General features: G+C 37.4%; 1 protein-coding gene across 4 annotated transcripts in view; it reads right to left on the reverse strand.

Moving 5' to 3' along the window:
• The window catches only part of tmem131 (transmembrane protein 131), a 109,509-nt gene that overhangs the window by 50,167 nt on the left and 31,811 nt on the right, over window positions 1-27,531 (reverse strand). For all 4 annotated transcript variants that reach the window (XM_031895745.1, XM_031895744.1, XM_031895746.1 and 1 more), the window contains 3 exon segments: window positions 18,880-18,948; window positions 6,482-6,605; window positions 230-346 (listed from right to left, as the gene is read on the reverse strand). In XM_031895745.1, the coding sequence (XP_031751605.1) occupies window positions 230-346; window positions 6,482-6,605; window positions 18,880-18,948 (310 nt within the window).

Here is a 27,531-nt window from a genome sequence, read left to right on the forward strand (position 1 = left end):
TAATACTTTCTATGAACGACATGTAGCACTTTTTAATACAGATATACTATATGCACACAAAGTCTGGTAAAACTGAATATAGGACTAATCATTTCACAAAGCAATATCTGTATTGATTTGACAATTTGAATTTGTATAGTGATTGTACTTAGCATATTACATCCATTGTCTGTCCTTTGCCATATTTTCCATACATTAGTATTTTTATATTAGTGATTAAAGGCCTTACCTGATAAGTAAAAACCCCATGATTTGAGGTGTTGATAAATAAAGTATTTTCTACGTTTCCCACTACTCTTGCAAGAAACACCACGTCAAATGACGTATTCCCACCTGGGAGAATTTTCTGGAGAATAAAGCAAAGCAAACATTACAATTAAAAAAAAAATCTTATTTTCCACAGATTATATTAAATTATATTAATCTTTAAATTAACTTTTATTTTTCAGATGCTGGCAGCAACTATCTGCAACAATTTACAGTTGCTCTTTTCAAAAAAATGCTATGCTGTCTTTTTGTTCACCACCCCTCCAGTGTTGACTTTCACCTGCTATCTGTTTGTCAGAGCCCTGTTCACCTAAGCAACCAGGCAGTGGGTTGAATGACAGACTGGAAGATAAATAGGAGATGGCCTTAATTGAAAGGTAAAAGTAATAACAAAATAATAATAACTATAAACTTGTAGCCTGACAAAGCTCAAGTTTTGGTTTTTTTGGGTGCTGGAGTGTTTGAGCAACAACCAGATACCAATTTAAACTGCAAAAAGTCAGAAAAGGAAGGCAAATTATTCTAACACTGTAAAAAATTTGCTAAGAATGCTGTAACATCAAATTCTAATATATTCAGGTTTTTCTTCCCTATTTCCCTCTCAGCAACTGTCTCTCTTTACACAGGCTTGTGTTAAAGTTGGTTGGCTCTAATATGCTGTCTTGGCAAAGGGAGCACACACAAATATCAATCAAATTCTGACGTTGACTCCTGCATAAAGAAATGTAGATTGTTAAGAGGGGAATGCTAATGATTAACTTGATTATTTATGAAATGGTACAAAAAAACTTTATTGGTTATATTTAGTAAGTTCCTTTTTGCAAGTATAACATTTTCGCTTTCACGGTGGTTTCCCTTTGAAGACTTTCAGATTTCTTACAGCAAAACTTCGCTTCTTGCAAAATTAATGTTCTTGTTCCCCCATTAACACTCTAGGTTTTCTACAGTGAATAAGATTTTTGCAGAATACCACTCGAGTATATAATTATACACACACTCTGCATGCTAGGTGTTTGTATGTTCTTTTTTCAAAAAAAAATACAGGCAGGTTAATTGTTTCCTGATGAAAATTACCATTGGGTGAATGACACAAGGACTTTAGACTGTAAGCTCCACTGGGGCAATGAGTGATAATGATGAGAGAGATGATGTATAACCTTAGTGAAGAGGTGCAGAAGATGTCAGCACTATATAAGGAATAATAATAATGCTGATTTTTTTTATGACCAAAGCATGACTTACATACTGGCATATAAATGGTTTTAGTGCCACACTGAGGAGGTGGCAAAGAATCTGCATGTGTGTTTCTGTCAACTACTTAAGTAGGGTACAGATGATTATGAATTCACAGCTAGAGTTTTACAAGCGTTCCAAAAATAATAGGGCAATAAAAATGCAAGCTGACCTCTGTTTGCTATCAGCTGCACAGCACTATTACATGTACATGGCAGTGCTATTAATAGGTATTCGGGGAACTCTAAAATCATTTCTGAACATTGGAAACATTTATTGAGGCTTTTCTACAAATTCAACAATTCCAGTTTCATAAATGATTTTTGATACATTTTATTAATGGATATTCAAAAGTATATAATGTTTAGGCAGAATACAGTGCTTTCCCAAGGTACTTTCACCACAGACCCATTTTCCGAATCACTGATATTTTGCCAAAGATTTTATTCGGATAGTTAAATTTAGATTTTAATGTGAATCTTAAGGTTAAAAATTTTTTTGCATGTAAAAGGGAGAATTAAAACAAATTTTAATAGAAAAAGCAGAAAAATCCCTACGAAATAGCAATAGACTCTTTTATGAAAAAGGTAACAAGGCAGACACCTTACTAGCTAAACTATTGACAAACAAAAACCGTCCCCAAATGATCCAAGCCCACAGGCACTACAACATACAAACCTAAAAATATATTAAACCAATTCGCACAATACTACGCGAACTTATACAGCAGAAACAGAACATCCCCAACCCTAACAACACCACCAAAACTGAAAGAATTTCTAGAAAGCTGCAATTTACCTAAAATCTCACCAGCCGACTCCCAAAAACTACAAACAGAAATCACAGGAGACGAAATAACAGCAGTCATTAAAAACTTAAAACCAAAAAAGGCCCCGGGTCCAGACGGATTCTCCATGCTATATTATAAGAAATTCATTAAAGAACTACTCCCACATATGCAATCCTTATTCAACAACCTCCTCCAAAACAAATGTAAGATACCCCCAGATATGCTGCGAGCGAACATAACAGTTATCCCTAAACCACCAAAAGACCCCTTGTACTGCCAAAATTACCGCCCTATATCACTAATCAATAACGATGTCAAGATTTATGCCAAAATTTTAGCAGATAGACTAGCCAAAATTATGCCACAACTCATACACCCAGATCAAGTAGGATTTATCATAGGCAGAGACGCTACCGACAACATTAGACGAATTACACATTTGCTCCACCATGTCGAAGACCTCTCCATACCTAGCATATTTCTATCATTAGACGCTGAAAAGGCCTTCGACATGGTGGATTGGCAATTCCTAAAAGCCGTACTAGAAAATACAGGATGCCACCTTAACTTTAGCAATGCAATCATGGCCCTTTACAACAACCCAACACTCATCAGGCTACTATTCAGACCCATTCTGCATCTATAATGGGACAAGACAGGGATGCCCCATGTCTCCCCTGCTGTTTGCATTGTGTATCGAACCCCTAGCACAAAGAGTCAGACTGAACCCAGACATCACAGGCATAAACATTGGGAAAGACACATTCAAAATAGCACTATTTGCAGACGACACTCTCCTCACCCTCACACACCTGCAGACATCCCTACCAAACTTATTTAATGAAATAACTAACTACGCCAAACTATCCGGACTCAGAGTTAACAACTCAAAATCAGAAGCCATAGCAATATCTCTCCAACATCATCACCAAAAACTCTTGGAGATGAACTTTGAATTTAAATGGAGGAAAGATACTATGAAATACTTAGGAATCAACTTAACCCCAAAGCATAAAGAGCTGTACAACAAAAATTACCCCCCAATGATCCAAAAATTGATCTCATTAATAAACTCATGGGAAAAACAACACATCTCCTGGCTAGGAAGATTGCACACCCTGAAAATGATGATTGTCCCCAAAATACTGTACCTTTTCCGCACCCTCCCCATCCCAATTAATGCAACAGATCTAGAAAAATTACAGAAAAGGATGCTTACCTTTCTCTGGAACAACAAACCCCATAGAATAAACAAAAGAGTTATTATGAGATCAACACTACAAGGGGGACTGAATTTCCCAAATCTACTTAATTATTGGAAAGCAGCACAATTAGCCCAAATGGTTAAAATGCATTGTTCACCCACAGCTGTCAGATGGGTCGCCCTAGAAACGCAATTACTAGCCCCCCAATCACCAAGATCCATACTCTGGATCACACGAAACCATAGACGACAAATTACCTTAACCAATCCAATACTCAGACACACAATGAGACTCTGGGATAAACTATTAGTAAAGCACAAACCTTGGATCAGCTCAGACCCCTCTCCCTTTACCCCAATTGTAAACAACCCTGAATTCCCTCCAGGTACAGATTCCCAAGCATTCCAATGGTGGACAACAAACCAATACACAGATATTGGCAGCCTCACCCCACTAGGCAATCTTCTGACATGGGATGACCTAAAACAAAAAAAAAAGCAATCCCCAACAGAGAATTTTTCCGATACGCACAAATCAAACATTTCATCCAATCAAAACTGGGGCGGTCGAACAGACAAAAAACAACCTTTGAACGGCTAAGTTACCACCCACACCACAAACAACAAATAACATGGCTCTACAACGAACTCAACACCCATAAAACACCGAACAAAACACATGATACGATGGGAACAGCGACTTAATGTGACCATAGACGACGACCAATGGCAGTCAATCCTAGAGAATATCAAAAAAGCCTCCATCAACACCATAATCAAAGAAAACGCCTACAAAATACTATATGACTGGTACCTCACGCCACAGAAGTTGCATAAAATATACAAGTCAAACCCCACCTGCTACAGAGGATGCGGTGAAATAGGAGATGAGCTACACATCTGGTGGACATGCCCTCAAATTACAACACTCTGGAAAGAAGTCTTCAGCTTCATAAGCCAACTACTACAGAAAGAAATCCAACCGGACCCCCAACTAGCCCTTCTACTTAACAAACCACACCATCTGACCAGGACCGAATTTAAACTATGCTCCCAAATATGCCTAGCAACCAGATGCGGAATAGCAAAACAATGGAAGTCAACACCACCACCATTCTCTGAAATTATAACAAAAATCTGGTGGACATCTACAATGGAAAAACTGACTGCACTCATCCACCACAAAATAGACACATACGAAAAAATTTGGGCACCCTGGATCACATGGACCAATAACCAAAACAACCAATCATCGAACTAAACTTAAACACAGATAAAATCAAGGAAAAACCCCAGAAGCCAACCTAAAGCCCAAATTACAAGAAAGGACTACCCAAATAAAACGGCTAAGCGAGAGCCCAACCCCCCTCCCTACCCCATACCCTCAACCCCCTATCTAACCCCCCTTCTTCTTATTTCTTTCCTTTTGTTCTATATATTGTATATGTACTTTACCTTGCTGTAAAACAACCAATAAAAACAAAGTTAAAAAAAAAAAAATTTATTAAATTTATATACAATATATTGTACAGCCATCTTTTGCAGCAAAAACAGCTTTCATTCTTTTGGATAGGTATGTACCAGCTTTGCACTATTGTCAGGGTCGGACAAGGCTCTAAATATGCAAAAAGGCTACAATGCCAAGCATTTACACCAAGCAGTGGTGTAAAAATGAATAGGAGATGGCCCGAACAGCAAGATAAGTAATACAAAATAAAAAAATTGTACCCTAACAGAGCAATGATGTTTTGGCTGCAGGGGTCAGTGGTGCCCATTGGAGGCAGCAGAGGAAGACAAAATTTTTTTCAAAAACTATGCAAAATAAATATTAACTACTATTATTAAAACTGCAAAGTTGCTAGGAATAAGACATTTTATAACATAGTAAAGTAAAGCAATCCCTTGCTTTTGAGCACTCACTATTACAGGGCGCTGTAAATTATGTAATGGGTTTTGTCTTTCACAGTCAAGCACTGCCCCCCAGCCCACCAAGAAAGGGATGGATGGGTTATGTAGCAGGAAAATGACAGTATATGACTGGAAAGAGATAGTCTCCAATGCAGCCACTTACCAAGATTGTTTCTCTTAGAAAACTGGGAAGCGTATCAGTGAATAGAGAGTAATGAGAACAAACCCCTATTTATCCAAAGTCGTAAAGGGGTAGTTCACCTCGATACTAAATTTATGCTATCATGATATTTAGGGGCACATTTACTAATCCACAAATCCGAATCCCAAATGGGGAAAAAATTGGATTGGAAACGAAAATTTTGCGACTTTTTCGTATTTTGTGCAACTATTTCGTCGCCGTCGCGACTTTTTCGCATTGAACGATCGGAAAAACCTTTCCGAAACTTTTGCACTCGATGCGACAATACGATTTTTTCGCAGCAGCGACGAAAAAGTCACGGAAAATATACAACAAATTCGCGACGGCGACGAAAAAGTCACAAAAAAAACGCATTCGGACTGTTCGTGGATTAGTAAATCTCCCCCTAAGTGTAATAAAAGTGTCCTTAACTCACTATTGACCTTTTTTTTTTTTTTTTTTAGATAATCGTCTAATACCTTATATATAGTCTACTCACCCTCTTTCCTTTCCCTGTGGCAAAATTGTGGACTTGTTCAGAAACTCCTTTCCTAAGCTTTACACCCTCCCTGTATCTGTTGCCCTTCTGTTAGTTGCGCTGAATTCACTGGAACATGCACACTTAGGGCTTGAAGCTGACTGTACCCTCATTTTGAGTAATCATCACTGAAGAGGAAGGGGGAGAACTGTGGAGCAGTGTCGCTGATCCCTACTGACTGAGCCAGCCTGTAGAGATTTTTATGCTGTTGAGTTGGATTTTGCGTGTCAATTTTTTCTGCAATGGTTGATTTTAGATAATGGATTGTACAAATATTAGGGTGAACCACCCCTTTAAAATACATTTAAATACTGCAAAAAGCATAAAAAATGGCTAAAATATGGAGAAGCTCCTACTTACCCTATTTTGAAAAAACGACGCATGAAAATGCGATGTTGTTGCTGATATAGATATTAATGTAATAGTTTCTTCTGAACTAGGATTGTGCAAGTAAACTTTTTCCATTTTTGGCATTCCCACTGGCCTGAAAGGAAAAAAAAAAAAAGGACATGATGTATTAATAGATCAAAGATTTACAGGAAAGTTAATATATAATTAGCAAGAGAACATTAATAACCTGACACAGCACCTACTGTCCAATTAATGTACTAGTAGCCTAGGCAATCTACCAAAACCAAAACATATTATGCATATGCAGCACACCGTAAAGGATAATAGTGATTTCTTTAAAAAGGTTACTACCTCTGCTACTACTACGCCATACAGAACATGTTTCAGGCCCCTTTGTGCCTTTTATCAAGTTTATCATTTGATAAAGGGCAGGGAAGGTACTCAAAACATGTTGTGTATGGCATAGCAATAAAGTACTTTTTGCAGTATTACTGCATTTTTTTCTGCTCCCCCTACTTGCTTTTTTGGATCGACGTCAGCAGAGAGTGCGGCTCTATCGTTTTGGGGGTAGATAAATAAGGTCTGGAAGGCTGAGCGCAGAGGACCTATTTACATCTAATAATTGCAAATAAATGGGGATTACATGGTTTAACTATGGAATTCTCCAGAATTTGGAGAATCCTCTGGTATTTTTATTAAAATTCCAAAACTTGTAAGTTTTCAAAGTGTTTTTTAAAAATATACAATGCAGACACAACTGACAATGCAGAAACAACTGAAACCGCAAAGCAATAGAAAACCAGTGAAGTTTAACTTCCCCACAAACAGGTGTCTAAAATGTAGGTTACAAAAGGCAAAAAAAACATTTTTGTGGTGTACCCACTTGTAAAAATCTATAAAGTGTGCAAATCATGTTAAGAATATGAAAGAAATAAGAACAAATAGCTTAACATAGTGATCATACCCAAGGCCACCTAGGCTCCTGCACTGGCACCAGTCAGTGAAAATGGCCCCAACAGTGCTGGGAAATCCAACCACAACCGCTGAAGCAGCAGCATGGAACACACGTTTCTTTGGGGTTTTTTTTGCTACAGTGCATGAGGTGTAGCAGCATGCAAGTATATGTCAAGCAATGGTAGCACATTTAATTGGATACACTATAGGGGGCATTACAAAGATCTGGGGAAGAAGTACAAAAGAGCATGCATAGAGCCCAGCCCTGTCCTTTCAGAGCCGCCGCTGCTGCTCTGAAATGTTTGCATTTTACACCGTGGCATGTTTGTAAATAAGCCCTTATGTAAAAGGGTACATACAACACATTTGTCTGGTACAGAATCACTTTACCAAAACTGGACAAATTTGTACATGGGCATTAACACATACAAACCTATTACCAGCCATATGCACAGCAATAAAAGCAAAATTTTATTGGTAACTGCCCAGGTGCAAATGTTCCCAGGGTTGATAAATGAGCCCCGAAGTGCACTCAATGTACAGTGGCTTGCAAAAGCATTCGACCCCCTTGAACTTTTCCACATTTTGTCACATTAAAGCCACAAACATGAATCAATTTTATTGGAATTCCACGTGAAAGACCAATACAAAGTGGTGTACACGTGAGAAGTGGAACGAAAAATCATACATGATTCCAAACATTTTTTACAAATAAATAACTGCAAAGTGGGGTGTGCGTAATTATTCAGCCCCCTGAGTCAATACTTTGTAGAACCACCTTTTGCTGCAATTACAGCTGCCAGTCTTTTAGGGTATGTCTCTACCAGCTTTGCACATCTAGAGACTGAAATCCTTGCCCATTCTTCTTTGCAAAACAGCTCCAGCTCAGTCAGATTAGATGGACAGCGTTTGTGAACAGCAGTTTTCAGATCTTGCCACAGATTCTCGATTGGATTTAGATCTGAACTTTGACTGGGCCATTCTAACACATGGATATGTTTTGTTTTAAACCATTCCATTGTTGCCCTGGCTTTATGTTTAGGGTCGTTGTCCTGCTGGAAGGTGAACCTGTATTTGGCTCCATCCATCTTCCCATCCACTCTGACCAGCTTCCCTGTCCCTGCTGAAGAGAAGCACCCCCAGAGCATGATGGTGCCACCACCATATTTGACAGTGGGGATGGTGTGTTCAGAGTGATGTGCAGTGTTAGTTTTCCGCCACACATAGCGTTTTGCATTTTGGCCAAAAAGTTCCATTTTGGTCTCATCTGACCAGAGCACCTTCTTCCACATGTTTGCTGTGTCCCCCACATGGCTTGTGGCAAACTGCAAACGGGACTTATTATGGTTTTCTGTTAAAAATGGCTTTCTTCTTGCCACTCTTCCATAAAGGCCAACTTTGTGCAGTGCACGACTAATAGTTGTCCTATGGACAGATTCCCCCACCTGAGCTGTAGATCTCTCTGCAGCTCGTCCAGAGTCACCATGGGCCTCTTGGCTGCATTTCTGATCAGCGCTCTCCTTGTTCTGCCTGTGAGTTTTGGTGGACGGCCTTGTCTTGGTAGGTTTACAGTTGTGCCATACTCCTTCCATTTCTGAATGTTCGCTTGAACAGTGCTCCGTGGGATGTTCAAGGCTTTGGAAATCTTTTTGTAGCCTAAGCCTGCTTTAAATTTCTCAATAACGTTATTCCTGACCTGTCTGGTGTGTTCTTTGGACTTCATGGTGTTGTTGCTCCCAATATTCTTTTACGGTAGACAACCTCTGAGGCCGTCACAGAGCAGCTGTATTTGTACTGACATTAGATTACACACAGGTGCACTCTATTTAGTTATTAGCACTCATCAGGCAATGTCTATGGGCAACTGACTGCACTCAGACCAAAGGGGGCTGAATAATTACGCACACCCCACTTTGCAGTTATTTATTTGTAAAAAATGTTTGGAATCATGTATGATTTTCGTTCCACTTCTCACGTGTACACCACTTTGTATTGGTCTTTCACGTGGAATTCCAATAAAATTGATTCATGTTTGTGGCTGTAATGTGACAAAATCTGGAAAAGTTCAAGGGGGCCAAATACTTTTGCAAGCCACTGTATATAACAACACCAGAGCAGAATACATATTTACTGACTTGTAACACTTCTCCACAACTGGCATACATAATTGATTCCTGAATACAGATGGTTTACAGCTCTGCACCTGGTGCTCAGCTGTTTTTAAGAATAACCAAGTGTTTCTCTGATGGACTTACCCTTGTAATGGCTTAGCACAAGCCATGGCGCATAGTAGTGTTCTGTAAACCATCTGTATTTATAGGGCCAGTCAGTAGCAATTCCGCAAAGAAACCCGGAAACCATTTTATTTAGCCACATATTAGTGAATTAACTGGGTACCTGTAGCACTGCTGTGTTTGTATCCAGAGAGCAATATTTGCCATGGAACTTACTCCACACCAGTCAGTCTACTGAACACTTTAAAGTTACAATTTTTAAGTGACTATTGCAAATTCCTTTAGACTGAACAACCACCTGACTGACTGGAACTGTGCTACAGTTAAGCACCCCTCCAACACAGAGCACTTCACAGAATTACCATATAGAGAACAGAAACAGCAGTATATAATTTTCAGCTAAAGACAAAAAACTTCCTGGGGGAATCAAATTTTGAAGCAATCTCATCTATAACAGAAAATTGAAGAGGACAGTGACCAACCTCAACATAAGTAGGGGTATTTATCAAATTTATGTAGTTTTGCCATCTATGTGTGAATGGATTATGACCAGCTGATCTCCCCAAAACACGTTCTTGTGGGCAGGGCCCTCTTAGATAATAGGGGTTATGTAATAAAAGGCACTAAGTTTGCCCAGGAGCAGTAACCATAGCAACCAATCAGCAGGTGCAATCTGGTCACCTGTTTAAAAGCAAGCACCTTACTGGTTGCTATGAGTAACTGCTCCTGGCTAAACTTAGTACCCATAGTCTTTAATGTCTTGTTGGTTTATGCCTATACCATTCTTTATAATGAACACACATCCCTCAAATGATGACATAACTAAACTACATTTATAAGTATATAATTTACAGGATGTCTGCATTTTGCTGCTAAGGGGCATATTTATGAAGCTTTGCCTGTTTTGGGTCAGTGAGTTCCTGAACTTAGAAACTCACTCGCAATTTCTGCAATCATTTGCCTGGACATAAACTGGCTTTATGCTTTATATATATGCCCTAAGAATCATCTTCCATAACATCATGGTAAGAAGATTCTAGTTGTTATGAGCAAAGCTGGAAATTATTCCAGCATGGAAAAGATGGCCCATAAGGAATCCTGGTGAACCTCAAAAGGTTTTTAAAGTATAAAACAAAAAAAATGTGTTATTAAACAAAAAGGTAGACTGTAAGTACTAATTATTTATAGCAATATTATTCTTTACCTTCCAAACATTTTTTTATAGTTTTAGTGTTTTTAGTTTTAGTTTTTAGAGTTATAGTTTGCACGCTTCTTGAAGAATGCTCTAAAAAAAAAATCACAATCACATTTAGGGAAAGGCCAGCAAGCAAGGGCCTTAGAAAATATATCAGTTTGCCATCTTTGTAACTGTAAGAAACCTGCATGTGCTACCTGCTGACTGGCTGCAATAGGTCAATAGAACCAAAGCAAACTTTGCACCAGTTACTATTGTACACACCTTGCTAACCATGGGTGTGTGTGTGAGCATTCCCTACTCCTTTTTTTTCTATGTCATTTCTATGTCAAATCAGAGAAGCCATAGAACTGACACACAGACTGAAAACTCTTAAAGGGCCTAAATAGTTTTATATACTTCTCTGTATTTAAGTAGCATTACATAAAAACTTAAAAAGTCATGAACCTAACTATATTGGAAAAACTGCACAATGACAATACAAGTCTAAGATTACAGATTAGACAGTTTTCAGGACACTAATTTGTCTTTAAGCAAAGTTTTGAAATACTGTATAACATGGCTTTTACCGTTAAAAGAAACCACAGGCTGGTAAATTTAAATGAAATGTTTCAAGATTTTTGCACAGAAATTGCAAAGGAACACAAGACTCCACTAATAAATGTGATATGCATGTATTAACAGCAAACATGTTTGTTTATGTAAAAATAACGACATTTACCCACAAATCCCCAGAGGGATCAGCAGATGTACAATACAAAGAAGTTACAGAATTAAGATCCACTGAATGTACACTTGTGCTTTGTGTTTTACAACAGGTGTTTATCCCACAGTTTTAAAGGGGCACTAAACAAAGAGAGAAGGGAAAAAACGAACACTGCCCTGTACTTTAGCACTCCAACACTCTATAAACAACAGTCCCACCTATCTCTCATAAAAAACCCACCTATATCACCCAATTAATAAGAAATTCTCTAGAATGCAAAGGTCACAACAATGACCTAATAAGACATAAAAACACTAATTTACATCAATGATGCAAAGTTACTGGTTTATATCAATGATAAAGATAATCCATCAGTATTTTTTAGTGGAAAAACAGCAACTCAAACGTCAAGATATGGCTAAAATCTGAAAATACACAAAGCATTAAGTAACACATCTAACAATGGAAATAAAAGGTAAAAGTAACTTTCTTTTACATCAAGAAAAGAACAACTTGGGACTTACAAAAAAAATCATGACTTTTCCTCAGTATGCAATGATAGGACTTGCACTGAACATACTATTGGACTGTTATGTTAATTAGGAAATACAGTATGTATGGTTTTTTGTTTCTTAATTAAACAGGTAAATCTGAAACTGAAAGTAAAGGCACATTCTATCTTCTTGTTCATATAAGCACAATTAAAAAAACTAACCAGTCTACTTAGAGGCCCTCTATATAGAAAAAAAACTTTGCCCCAGCTGTAGCCAGTTAGGCTTTTAGATAAAGAGCAGTTTGTTATATAAATATGCTTATGACTTGTTTGATTGTGCTGGTAGGTAGAATTGTATTCAATTTAAGATTATGCCCTGTTTAGTAAAAGAAATCACCTAAACCATACATATTTCCTAATTAAAACACTGAATTAATGTTGGATTAATGTTAAGGGGGTATATTACCCATTTACCTAGCAATGTGGGACACCTCAGTAAAACAAAGGGCTATGACACACACGGAGATTTGTAATAAATCTACTCTACCACGGGTGGCTAATCTCCTGAAAATTATTTCCCAGAGGCAATAATATAAATTGCTGGTGGGAAAACATATATGGCATTTCAGTTTTCCAAAGTAGGCTGAAGGTTCTTTATGGGCGACTGATCTCCATGTGTGCCATCACCCTAAAGATCTTCATAACCTATCTTGCTAAGCTGGTTTTATTATACCTCCTCTGCTATATTCACTGCTACCGAGGTTACCCTTCCACCAGACTAAATGACTCACCATATCTTTCCGGACACACTGGTTCTCAGGGTTGTCTTTTAGCTACTATATCATAGTTTTTACTGCCTTACTAAAAAGGAAAAAAGTCCCAGGGACACTCAAGGATTGAATTGGCTTCTGGCAACTTTAAAGGAATTCTGTCATGACTTTTATGGTGTACATTTTATTACTAAATTACACTGTTTATATAGCAAATAATTCACTCTACCATTTAAAATCGTATTCTTGAACCAACAAATGTATTTTTTTGTTGTTGTAATATTGGTGTGTAGGCGCCATTCTCAGTGCATTGTGCATTGAGCTGTCAGAAAGAGCCAGCGCTACACATTAGAAATGCTTTCAGGTAACCTAGTGTTTCTACTATTCCCATGTAACTGGAGGAGTCATGAGTCAGACTTGGATTTTTTATTATTGAGTGCTATTCTTATATCTACAGGGAGCTGCTGTTGTTCTGCTGACTGGCTGCTGGTGGGGAAAGGGAGGAGGACGAAATAACAACTTTCAGTGCAGCAGTAAAGTGTGACTGAATTTTCTCAGAGCACAGGTCACAACAGCAGTAGCACCCTATGTGAAATTCCAAAATCTGTTTGCGTTTTTGAAAAATGGATTTCAATGCAGGATTCTGCTAGAGAAGCTCTGTTAAGTGATGAGTTTTGAAAAAGACATGTTTTCCATGACTGTATCACTTATACTTTCAAGATGGGTTTCCAACCGCTTTAAAACTGACTATTAATAGGTATTTCAAATAAATGTTCTGCCATTATGTATAACTGACTGAGCTTTTCCATTAAGGCCCTGTTACAAGATGTTGCTGGACGACAACTCCCAGCATGCAATACATGTTGAAAGAATTGTGGTAATTGCCGTCAAGTAACATCTGGGACCTAAGGTTAAGAAACACGGCATTAGGCTGTGCAAGCCAATAGCACAGACAAACATAAGGTTAAAGGCTGCATACAAGTTTTGAACAAATGCTTGACATAATGTATATATCAGAAAAATGTTGTCCAGCTACTTTTTTTTTTTCTTTTTTCTTGTGACTGATACACATAAATTCAAGTGCTGGCTTTACAAATAATAGTAAATGTAGCATAATACATTTTTACAGCACAGTTTTTGTTTTAATTAATTTGGCTTTTCTGAGCACTGTTGTTTCAGTTTTCTCAGATCACTGTCAGAGAACTTTCTATTCTTGTATGACACATCATTATGTGAAGCATTAAAAACATGGTTCCATAGCTTAATAAAGAATTGTATCTTACAAAGAAAGCAATCATAGAAAAAGCATAAACAAGTTTATAGTTTAGCAGAGCATTTTCAATTATTTTTTTGGAGAAATGTGCCAGTCTGGCCTTCAGCAGACAAAATTTGGTTCTCCTCCTTTCATAAAAAGTTTAGAGATTTTACAAGATGACAGTTGAATTAACTAAATACAGGTATAGGATCTGTTATCCGGAAACCAGTTATCCAGAAACTTCCGAATTACGCAAAGGCCATCTCCCATAGACTCAATTTTAAACAAATGATTTCCTTTTTCTCTGTAATAATAAAACAGTACCTTGTTCTTCATCCCAACTAAGATATAACTAATCCTTATTGGATGGCAACAATCCTATTGGGTTTATTTAATGTTTTAATTTTTTAGTAAACGTAAAGCATGGAGACCCAAACTACGGAAAAATCCCTCATCTGAAAGGCCCAAGGTCCCGAGCATTCTGTACAGGTATGGGATCAGTCATCTGGAAACTCTTTACCTAGAAAGTTCTGAATTACAGGAAGGCCATCTCACAAAGAGTCCATTTCAACCTAGTAAAAAAAATGTAAAAACTATTTTCTCTCTGTAATAATCCAAACTAAGACATAATTGATCTTTATTGGTGGCAAAACAATTCTTCTGGGTTTGTTTAACATTTAAATTATTTTTTAGTGGACTTAAGGTACAAAGATCTAATTTACTGAAAGATCACTTATTTGAAAAAACCCTGGTCCTGACCATTCTGGATTACAGGTCCCACACCTGTACTGGAAGGTCTATACTGACAATTGCTACCTGACTGCATTTTATATGTTGGTGGTAGGACAACATTCAAAATTTAGAGACCTCACATATGGCTCCTCACTAGAGAAAAGACTAGATGGTGCAATATAATACCATGAATACAATAAGTCAACAAAACAAACTAGCATTTTGTCTATGACTGATGCCTGGTTCCGTTATCTGGCTCAGGGGTACTAATGGAATATTCTAATGGTTGTAAGCTCTAGTCTGCTTCAATGTGGAGCAACTAGCATAGGCCAGCATTTGCATGAGCATTATGCTTAAAAAAAAAAAAAAAAAAAAGGCCATTATTTGTTTCTGATGAGGTACAGTGCTGCTCTGCATAGTCAGTTAGAGGTGAGAACAGAAATTGTTACTTTTTACTCTGAAGAGAAAAACCAACTATGGTATTGCTAAACTTGTCACTTAATTGCCAGGTTAAAATTGCACCTACCACATTAGTACTGCAATCAAATTCTAGGTATTAAAAGGCAAAATTGTTAGGATCCCCTTAGTGAATTAAATCACGATATCTTTTGTCTACATCTTTTACCCCCCAAGCAAGTATTTTATAAGCTACAGCTTCAGTCGTAACACTGGAAAAGCAGGCCCTGTGTCATCACTGTTTTATGTATACACTTACTCACAGAAATGTGATTATCACTGCCTGGGCAACTACATTACTATAGTGTGCCCTGATAATGTGCGTGTCAGCAGCACAGTATATGAGTTTCAAAAACCCTCTGCTTAACAGCTAAACTTTTTATTTCTTCACCTGTGCCCCCATATAAATTGCTAGAAACTCCTCCATACACACAACCTACTCCATTCATAAGTCTCCTGCTCTTCATTACTTCTCAAATTTTATTACAATCAGCCTCTGTAAAAATCTGCTGCCAACTATAATCAAAACAAAACAGAAATGCAAGATTCTGGAGGTCAATATACTCTATTTTACTTCTATCAATGTGTACAAAGTCCTGCATTTATTACCAGCTGTAGAGACAGCTTTCCTCTTGTTCCCATTTCGGTCTAGCTGCTTGTCCATTTAATATATATTTTCTTCACAGATCTGTCTTCTCACAGTGTCAGTGTGCGTTTGCTCTGAGTACTCCCATTTCCTCCTACACACTAAAAACATACAGGCAGGTAACTGGCCCTTGTGTGTTGTGTGAATGTGGCCTTAAAATGCTCTAATGGGGCAGGGAAAATGTGAATGACAAACAATGTTTGTGGTGTGTGTATGAACATGTTGGCAATACATATTATTAAAAGATGCTAATGATAGTAATAAATTCTTGTACTTGTTAACAGAATTACCTTTTCTTAGGGTGAAGACACACAGAGCTACTAGTAGCAGCTACTTGTCATGGCTACTAAAATAGACAATGCTGGTTGTCTACTTTTAATTGTATTTTTAATTAATCTACGCGTGTTTTAGTAGAGGCAATTCTCAGTATTGTCTATGGCAGGGTATTTTCTAGTGTTTAGTAGCTGTAACAAGTACCTGCTACTAAGTAGCTCTGTGTGTCTTCACCCTTAAAGATAAACTATCACGGGAAAACTTTTTTTTAAGTTTTAAAAGCATATACTGATTTATTTATGTTTCATTTTGAAATTTCACATGGGGCTAGCCATCTTCATTTCCATGGGTGCTACAGCCATGTGACTTATGCTCTGATAAACTTCAGTCATACTTTACTGCTGCGCTGCAAGTTGGAGTAATATCACCCCCTCCCATTTCCCCCCAGCAGCCTATCAGCAAAACAATGGGAAAGTGGCAAGATAGCAGCTACCTGACACCTGTATTAAAAAAATAAATAAATATGTAACTGTCATTGTGAAACACTGCATGCACATTTCACTACTGTTTATACAATTTCAGACAATGTTTTCTTGTAAGTGTATTAATACGAGTCTATCAAGCTATAAAATTATTATGTGGCAAAATTTGGGGTTTCATATGTTAAGAAATGGCAAAACTTGGGTTTCATATGTTAAGAATTGACTCAGTATTAGAATAATAATAAATATCCCTGTAAAAATATATGTTTATGGCCACCTTTAGGATTTAGCAGAAAGTGATTAAAATCAGATACATACTAATTTAAACTTTCAAAGTTTTCTGTACCTTGCTAAAATCTAGCTTTAAGACAGCTAGAAACAATAAAAGCTTTTAAGAGGTGTTGACTGTTCTTATTATTTACTTTAAAAAAATCTGCTGCTTCACATAATAAATTCTCTGTGCCAAGGCAGTAGCCCCAAGTTCTAAATTCATGCATATAATAAGAGAATTATCAACATTATCACGAGTCTGTGGAAGACACACCTGGCAGCTAAACCAATCCTACAAGACCTTCCATCCACTGAGAATACATATTTACAGAGAGCTTTTAGCATTAAGGTTGCAAGCAAAAGTCATGCCTACAAAACAGGACGAGGTTTTTAAAGTTACATTACCTAAAATATATACATAGCATACAAATGGAGCAAATCTTACCAATCTGTATACACCACCCCTTCTCTAACTGAAATAAATCTTTACCCTGTAAATGAATATCAGCTCCTCGTGTCTGTAATGTATGGATGCATTTGTGTGTAAAAGTGCAAATATGAATTTGTTTGTGTGTATGGGCTTTTGTACATAATAGAATTCATACTGGAATATCCTTACGAAGTTCTATTTCCAAATTAAGACACAATTTTACAACTGCAACATTAAAACCATAACCGTACTAATTTATGACTAATTTTAGGCTCTGTAACAAGATAAGTGCTCAGGATAGTAAACAGATTTTCTATGCTTGCTCGTTTAAGAGCTCAAAACTGGATCTATTAGGCAAGATCTTGCCCCAGAGTCATGCTTTCCTGCAGCTTCAGGCTGATTAAGAAACTTCTATTCCAGGGCTATGGATCTATAAAGAAAGCTGTCTAGATTTAGACACAAAAAATCTATTTAAATTGCCAGCATTTTAAACTAGCAAACAAGCTCCAGAGCCTTGCTCCTAATTTCAGCTTTACTCAGAAGTAAAAAAAAGTTTTAGCTATCCCTACCAGTAAGCCAGTGATGTGGAATAACAACTTCAATTATGCAGGTATTGTTATAGGACCCATTATCCAGAATGCTCGGGACCAAGGGTATTCTGGATAAGGGGTCTTTCCATAATTTGGATCTCCATACCTTAAGTCTACTAAAAAAATCAATAAAACGTTAATTAAACCCAAGAGGATTGTTTTGTACCCAATAATGATTATTTATATCTTAGATGGGATCAATTACACAGTACTGTTTTATTACTACAGAGGAAAAGGAAATTAGTTTTAAAATTCTGAATAATTTCATTAAAACGCAGTCTATGGGAGACGGGCTTTCCATAATTTGGAGCTTTCTGGATAATGGGTTTCCGAATAAGGGATGCCATGCCTGTATTTTATCCTGCTGAATTGTGGCTCTGCCTTTATAATGACATTTGTATAATAAGCAAATATTGTTACAAAATTCTATATAAGATGTCATTACAAAGTGAAAAGTTCAAATCAGGCTGGAAGTAAAACCAAATTCTGTGTTTACAAGGTGTGAAAGTACTGTTTATTATTCCATGGAGGGAATTGTTAGTGTGAATGTCCACAGGAGTGTTTGTGCCAGGGTTTGTATGTGCAAAAGTGTGTCTGTAAGTGTTAAAAACATGCATTTCTGGCACATTGCTCACTCAATAAATAAAATAAAGGAATTACAAATAAAGTCAGAACTTTGTTCAACAACTGAGACATATATTTTATTCTTTTTGCAAGGAGAGCATAATGTGTACATAGTCTAATCAGAAATCACTGCTTCTCCTGTTTTCCAATAGTTGGCTTACAACCAGAAGGATGGTAGTGGTATTCAAGACAACACATTTTTTTCACAATGTTCCTGTCTTGGGCTTTAGAAACAAATACATTCTGAGCATGACAAATGAGCTGAACAGCTGAATAAAAAAAAAGGCATTTACTTACTGCTCATGGAAGTCCAGCATGGGTGGCTCAAACCTTATAGGTCTACAATTTCCTCTGTGTAATGACATACTGTGGAAATAAAGAACCATTTTTAATACAAAGAGTGACATAGAGCCCATCTTCTTTACAGTCAATTCAGAAGAGGTGTGAGCGAATGTGTGTCTAACAAAGCAATACCCAGAGGACGGCACTGGTTACAGTACTGAACAAGAACTTGACAAACTTGTTTAACAAGTAAATGATTCTGAAATGCTGAAGCTATTGAAGCTAACCACTTGGTAACGCTGTTTTTAGAAACCATACTCATTGTGCATAATCATTTGTTATATCCTTTAGCCATTACTAAATACACACACAATACACAAATATAGGCTCCATAAGTCTGTACTAAGGTCAGTGAATAAAAAATAAAATCAGCGGCAGCACTACAGGGCAGAAAATCCTACTTACTTGCAAAGTATTTATAATAATGGCATTCTGTGTAACAGAAAAGGTTAAAGTAAAAAAAATATATATGCTTTCAGACATGGCGTCTCAATAGTACATTTTCCAAAATGTTATCTCAGTTATTGATACAAAGGTAGCCATCTTCAGCTTGTGGTACTTAGTTGCAGAAACACACTCTGATGATCAAAATTTTACTGGCTTCCAGCATTACAACCACCTCTGTTCTAAGCCCATACATTAACAAGGAAAACACTTGCAAAGGTTTGTCATTTGCACTAAAAATACACATTGTATGAGATGCTCTGTATAAAATTAAGTACAAGAATCTATGTTGCGTCTAGGATAGTCCTTTCTCAAATGGCTTATATTGGTTTTCTGCAACAATAAATGAACACCTTAAAACACTGAACAAACAACGAACAAGCAATTTTTTCCCCTTTATGAAAATCTGCAGATAATTCCAATCAATGCTGCTTACTCCACATAATCTTTGTAATGCCCATGATGTAGTACAATAAGCACTGGGTTTGGCCTTAGCCTAAGTCATTGTTGAGCCAAATGAGAGGGCAGCTGTACATGCATACTGATCTTCTTCTTCTACAAAATCTTAATATTAAAGGCATCATACAATCTAGAATACATCACTGTGCTCCTCTGACTAGTGCTGAAACTGGTGGGCTGATTTGGAGAGTGTACTGTATGTTTGTAGCAACAATATCATGAAAAAAACAGAGAGCAGAGGCTGATGTCAAATATATTTACTGTCAGGAATAGGCACAATCTGGGGACCTCTTGCTACCTGACAAAACAAGGCAGCAATTTAATTGAGGAAATGTGGCAAGGAGGTGCTAAAGGAATGGTGTGTTTAGAAAAGCTGTATTTCAACCCCTCCCACACTCACAGGTAAACCTATATGCATCTTAAAAGTCATAAAAGGCCAATTCAGTAACATAATTAATCTATTCAAAGATCCCATGGATGTATTTGGAGAAAAACACCATGCCAGAGGCTAGTTGTTCCTGAGACAAAGCTATTTCTTTTCACTCTAACCCAGTTCTTTTCCCAGAAAAAAACAAGGCTTGCTGTACAAACATAATTGCAGCAAATCATATATAAAAAATTATCCAAACAGTTCTTGTTAGATCAGTGGTGCTTGATAGTTTATATATATTTTTATATGAATGTGACCTAAAAAAAAAATTTCATTTTCAAACAAGTCCTAAAAGTAGAAGAAGGAAACCTAGTAGGACACATGAGCTCTGAGCTACTTAGTAGCAGCTACTTGTCACGCCAGAAAATACCCTGCCATTGACAATACTGAGTATTGCCAAAACACACGCAGAGGCAATTATCAGTAAATGATCAGCATTTTTCTTTTATTTTGCAGCTGTGATAAGTAGCTGCTACTAGTAGCTCCGTGTGTCTGTGGGTCAGGGCTTTGCAGAAGAAGCCATGCTTAAAGGGGTTGTTTACCTTTAAATTATGTCTTAGTATGACATAGATCCTGCATACATCTTTCCAGCTTTCAAATAGGGGTCACGGACCCCAGCAGCCAAAAACTATTTCTCTGTGAGGCTACAATTTTATTGTTACTTTTTATTACTTATCTGTCTATTTATTCTCTCTCCTATTAATATTCCAGTCTCTCGTTTAAACCACTGCCTGGTTGCTAAGGTTAACAAGGCCCTAGCAACCAGATAGCTGCTGAAATTGAAAAGCAGATAAACAAAAAGCTAATTAACTAAAAAACAGTTGCAAATATCAGTCTCTACATCATTCTAAAGGTTAATTTTAAGGTGAACAGCCCCTTTAAAGGGATTCTGTAATGCAAAATCAGTTAATATTTCTCCTCCAGCAGAATCCTGAATTGACATGGGGCTAGCCATTTTCTTACTTTCCCAAATGCCCCAAACTTTAAATTTGTGCTTGTATAAACTTCAGTCACTCTTTACTGCTGCATTGCAAGTTAAGCTGGCCATAATCAGGCCAACATTCAGATGACTGTGACAGGAATCAAAGTCAATGAAGAAAGAAGTACATCAATAAGTTGATATTGGTCAGGCAAGCCTTTCAGAGGGCCCCATACAAGGGAAAATAAGCTGCCGAATTAGCAGAAGTGATGTAATTCCCCCCTCCCTTCCCTCCACCACAGCAGCCTATCAACAGAACAATGGGCAGGTAACAAGAAAACATTTCTTATGTTATTATCTGGAACTCACCTTTGGACTGCTGTCAGTGGGAATCTATATATAAATAGGAAGTAGCATGGGTGGCTTCGGGCATTTCTCTGCCAGCTAAAAAGCACTTTGGAAATACTCGCTATGAGCCACCAGCCTAAATTAGTTTGTAAAGTAAAGGATATATAGATGTAGCCTTGTAAATAACGGTACAGTGACCACCAAGAACAGTGATCCTAAATACATTATATAGTGAGATGCAGAGGGCAGCGGCACCATAAATACATTAAATTTACAAATACTGCAGATGCATTTACATTTTAAATTGTAAGCTCTATGGGCATCAACCTCCATCCCCTTCTATTTGATTCTTAACTTATTGCAACTGTACATTTGAATTTATTTGAATTTATCATACTTTGAATGTATCTTTTTTTCTAATAAGCCCCTGTTGCATTAATGTATTTTTCTACTATACAGTATTGCTACAAAAGTAGCTTTATAAATAAAGATATACATACAAATACAGGGAGAGGGACTTGGTACTTTAGCCCCAAAACATTAAATACAGTGTGAAGTCCCTCACACCAAAAACCCCATTACCATATCAAAAAGCAGGAAACCTGAAGCCTAGAGATGGTTTCAACATTGTACAGATCAAAACTAATTCATAAATCAATTGCATTGCAAAAAAAATGCTCCCACATCAACCTAGTGGTAGATTTTAGAACTGCACCCAATAGAAGTAGAAACAGCAGAACATTTGAAGTCTATGACTTGGGAAATAACTTTAATTAGAAGAAACAATGGCTTATCTGAAAACAATTCTATTGTGCAGTGCTGGATCTTTGAGTAACAATTTGAGGTTTATCATTATCATTATTCCTGAAGATGAAAAGTGCAATTTCAGAAACAATTGCAGACTTAAGTTGTAGATAAACCCTGAAGTTTCTCAGTGCAATCAGAGCCGTATTTGTGTGCAGGCCACATAGGCCTGGGGGGAGGGGCACACGTATTTAAAATCTGGCCCTGAGTGCACTTCTGTACTGGACAAAAAAAACTTCACCATTCCACCCCCTTCTTCCGTATATAAGTCCAGGGGTGTTTATTTATGTCTGCTGGACAAATCTAGGACAAAATATTTCTTGCATGTAACATATGAGTAAAGCTATCATGTTATATGCTAAAGCCCTAAACTGCATTTGAACCTGTTTAAACCCACTTAAGTGAATAGCTTATTGTATTTGTTCATATGTGGACCCTACAGCCCAACTAAAACTTAATGGCAGAATCCCACCTACATTGAAGTTACCAGCTCCTGAAGCACATAACATTTTTCTGTGCAAGATACAGGTGTATCATGTATTACCCAGAATGATTGGCACCTGGGATTTCTATATAAGGGATCATTCAGTAATTTGGATCATCATACCTTATATTTGCCAAAATCATTTTAACATCAGAGTATGACACACACAGGCAGTATACAGTGACACAATGCTGGCACTGCACCTACAGTCTGTCTGAGGTGTAAACATCTGAACAAATGCTGGCGCTTACAAGTCTGAGCATGAGGTGTGGACAATGCAGGGGGTGAACAACGCAGGGATTAAAAGGTGTGAACAGCACAGGGGATTACATGTTTAAACAATACAAGGGTAAACAATCTTAGGTGTGAACCATGCAAGGGGCCTCAGTACTGATACCATTTAAATCTTACAGACAGGTAAGCAGTCACAGCAGCCAGACAGGTGGGGGGCCACGGACTACCAGCTGGACAGCACTACCCTATACAGTTCAACTAACTTCTTTGTAAACACCCTAAATTTAATAAAGTAAAATTCTTGGAAATTGGCCTTAGCTGAAAATAAAAAGTGTGCTTGCTCAGCGCTCAGAAATGTGCAAATAAGATAACATTTCAAAATTAAATAAAGTATAGTCATATGATGATTATGTGGCAATCCAGGTATCTGTGCCATCATTCTATCGGTCATAAAGAGATTAGACATATATAATAAGTAAACAACAAATAAAAAGACACAACTCATTTTAAGCTCAAGTTCCCCTTAATATAATATAGTAAATAAATATTTTGGTTTATTACATTACAAAAGTAATTTGATCAATTTGTAAAGGAGAAATTAACCCTAGCACGCCCCCCCTCCATGTCCCCCCTTCAAGCTTCCTCCCCTGAGTATCTGTTCTTTTCAGAAGTCTTACTGTGTCCTGACCTGCCAAAAATTTGCAGACTTACACAGTAAAGTTCAAAGGGGCCATTTTTCCCTGTCTTTTGATTCTCTTCTGTTAGAGTGCAGACATGGATCTTGAAGGAGCTCGCACAGTTGAATCCACATCCTGAAACAGCTTCAACTGCGCATGCTCCAGCATACAATTGAGAGAAGAGAATCAGAAAATGGACCGAATATTGCATGTTAAACTCAGTGCAAACTCTGTATGTTTATAGCAGGTTAGCACACAAGGAGAATTCTGGACATAACAGGTCCTACAGGGAGGGCGCATAATGATGGGGGGGGGGGGGGTGGAGGCTGAGAATGGGCATGATTAGTTCTTTAAAATTAATATATTTAAAATTAGTTTTAAACTTGGGGCCCCGCACAAGTTATTTATATGGGCCCGCCCATGAACACAAGCGTGGAGTACAAAAACAGCTATATGCTGTTAGGCTAATGTCAGACAAGGCGTCTGGCATATATTTTCGGCAAGCTGAAAATTGTTTGCCGAAAATAGCGACATCCGCCTCCTACCTGTGCCTGCACCCAAATGAATGAAATACGCTCGTGTACAGGCACATGTAGCTGATATCCGCCGAAGATACAAAGTCTGTGAGGGCCAATAACTAGTCAGTATTAGTTTATAAAAAATATTAAACATAATTAATGTGCTAATAAGTCAGTTAATTGGTGGATCAATGGATTCTATAAGTAGTTTACGTATGTTTCTTTAAAAATAATGTACGTTTTTGCATAAGCTGTGTAAATTGCATAAGCGTAGGGTCCCAATGATGTTGCTGTGGGGCCCAATAACCAGTTATTCCCACTACTGCAAAGTTCATGTAGAAGATGTATATAAAAATATAATTCAGTAAATAGACCCCAGTATAAGCAGTGGATGTTAGTCTATAATAAGCAGTTCATATAAATAGTTAAAATGATTAAAAATTGTGTTGTTTTCTAAGCGATTTTTGCTGAAGTTGGGGTATATTTTGGTGTAACCGGGCCCTTAGGAAAGAAAACTTTATGGGGCCCGACACAATTGTGCCCTCTCCCCCCCATTGTTGGCCCTTCTAGTATTAGTAAAATGCTGATACTTTTAACGTGAGCTTCCCTTTTCAAACTGACATCTTTCCATGTAACTTCCCAGTGTCCTAAAAAGTAGTCAAATATTATGAGGCTTGGCACTGTTGGCTAAGACATATGATGCTACTAATAAAGTGATATAAACTGATGGCATGTGTATAACTGTAAAATGTAACCATTTTTTAACGTAGAGGGAAATCTTCAATCACTTAGGGGTGCCAAATGTTATGCACCCAATTTTTTTAATCACTTAAATAATACTTTGGGTCGGTGCTCCTGTTAGCAGAAAACTGCACTTCCTGCCAAACATTTGGCGCTCCCCAGTGATCAAGAGGTTCATTCTCCTTTTTGCATCATTACAGAATTTACTGCCCATCAACCTCTGTGGTCAGAATTAGTATTGAAAGTGACAAAGTAACTTCCAGAAATGATCTGCCTCTAGCAAATGGGCATGGGATGACGGATGAAAACAAATACGGTAATAAAGAATAAGTGTATGGGGAAAGGGAGCAATAAAAGGTGTTGATAACTTCAACATATTTCTTTGATTAACCATTTTTGTAACAAGTTGGCCCTGCCAGTACCTGTATTATCAAATAAAATCAAAGTTTTATCTTTTCCAAAAAGGACTTTGAATAAAATAGATGTGCAGTTATTTTTAGCTGTGTATTGGCACGGCTTTCCCTATTTCCAATAAACGCTGCCTGCAACAGAACTACTGCAGCAGCGTAATCAAAGGCCAAGCTGTAAAGTCCGAATCAGCATCTCTGTTATCTTGGCTTGATAGAAGAGCACAAGGTTTGATTGGCACACAAATAACCTATGCGTAAGATGCAAAGATCTCTGTGCCAAAATACTCTACCCTTACTTTATTGATCGATTTGTCTACAAAGCATGTGATAAAAGTAACACTAAAAAATAAAAATATTTTAAAATAATTAAAATATAATGTACTGTTGCCCTGCACTGGTAAAAGTTGTGTGTTTGCTTCAGAAAGACTACTGTAGTTAATAGAAATACCTGTTGTGTAGCCATGGGGGCAGCCATTTACATTGAAAAAAGGAGAAAAGGCACAGGTTACATAAGAAGATAACAGATAAACTGTGTAGAATACAACGGGAATCCATGCTACTTATCTGTTATCTGCTTAGTAACCTGTGCCTTTTCTCCTTTTTTCAATTTAAATGGCTGCCCCCATGGCTACACAGCAGGGTATTTATATAAACTGTAGTAGTGTTTATGAAGCAAACACACAACTTTTACCAGTGCAGGGCAATAGTAAATAATATATTAATTATTTTTATACACTTTCATTTTTTGGTGTTACTGTTCCTTTAAGGAAAAAGAGAACTATCCCCAAACAAAAACAAATACTATTTTAACTAATAATGCCTCTGTACAGTCGCCTGCCCTCTCCTGAAATGCAAAATAAGCAATCTAAGTGCTCTGGCCTCACAATCACGAGCATGCGCAGCTGAAGCCAAGATCAGATCAGCTTCCCCCAACAAATGCTGCTGCTCAACAATTAGCTCCACAAACCAGAAATAATGTGGGCAATTATGACTGCCACCAACTCTCTTGCCTCTTATCTGATTTTTTTTTTTTGTCAAATACTACCCAAGTGGCAACCCTAGCAGGGACTGATGTGAACTCCGTAAAGCACTACAACATATAAAAGGATCAGAATAATTACTGTACAGACAAAAATAGCTGGAGTAAAGTCAAAAGGGGGGTTTACTTCTCTTTAATGAAGACAAACACTTTGTCCAGTGTTATAAATTGCAACATATTCAATTTACATGTATTATATTCTTCTATAATTTTCCAATTATATTAATTGCTATACTAATACTATAATTCACTTTAGTTAATTCCACCTTTGTAAATAACCCCCATGGTTTCCAATTGTTGAAAGTACTCTGAATAATGGATCAGGAAGCAGTAAAACATCTTCTAGAGGTGGGGGAGTAAAGTTGTCACTGGAACTTTTTAGACAGTTCAGAGCTAAATGCAAAATTTGCAATTAAACTGTTACTAATTACTATATGTTTTTATTTAAGTTTATATTAAGTGATGTATCTGCTTTATACAAGAAAAGAGAGCTATAAACACTAAAGAAAAACCATGAGAAACTGTTTTGGAATTTCTCACACAGAAGACTTAAGAGAAAAAAAAAAGAACATATTTGGAGTTTTGGTACACTTGTACTTAGTGGAACGTGGTGGATTGCCATCCCTCAGATAAGTGCAGATTGACAATTCACCACTACACACAAAACTACTTCTAGTTGTGCCTGTACCCGGAAGCACTGAATCCGTCAGGGTGCAGGCACACACAGCCAATATCCACTAACAAGCACCAAGTATTTTGTTTGTTGGAGGAAACTGGCAGCGTGTCCAGCACCTGGGCGGAGTCAATTCTTCCAGGTGCAGGCACAACTAGAAGTATTTTTAAGCATAGAGGCAGAACCAGATCTGCCCTGGGTGATTTTGCCCTTAAGTCTAAAGACATCTTTGTCTATTGTGTCCAAAAGGAAGGATCCAATTGTATATTTACAAAAAGATATTGCTTAAAAAATGTTAACCAATGTCGACAAATGGGGGGTGGGATTGAACTGCTTACAGGAAACCATGTTTAACTGTACTGGCAGACTGCAGGTGTTTTTAAGACATGTGGGAGAGCATTTCTTTGTTCACTATTAAAATTCTTGC

The sequence above is a fragment of the Xenopus tropicalis genome, chromosome 2 (genome assembly GCF_000004195.4).
Source record: "Xenopus tropicalis strain Nigerian chromosome 2, UCB_Xtro_10.0, whole genome shotgun sequence".
NCBI classification, from domain to species: Eukaryota; Metazoa; Chordata; class Amphibia; order Anura; family Pipidae; genus Xenopus; species Xenopus tropicalis.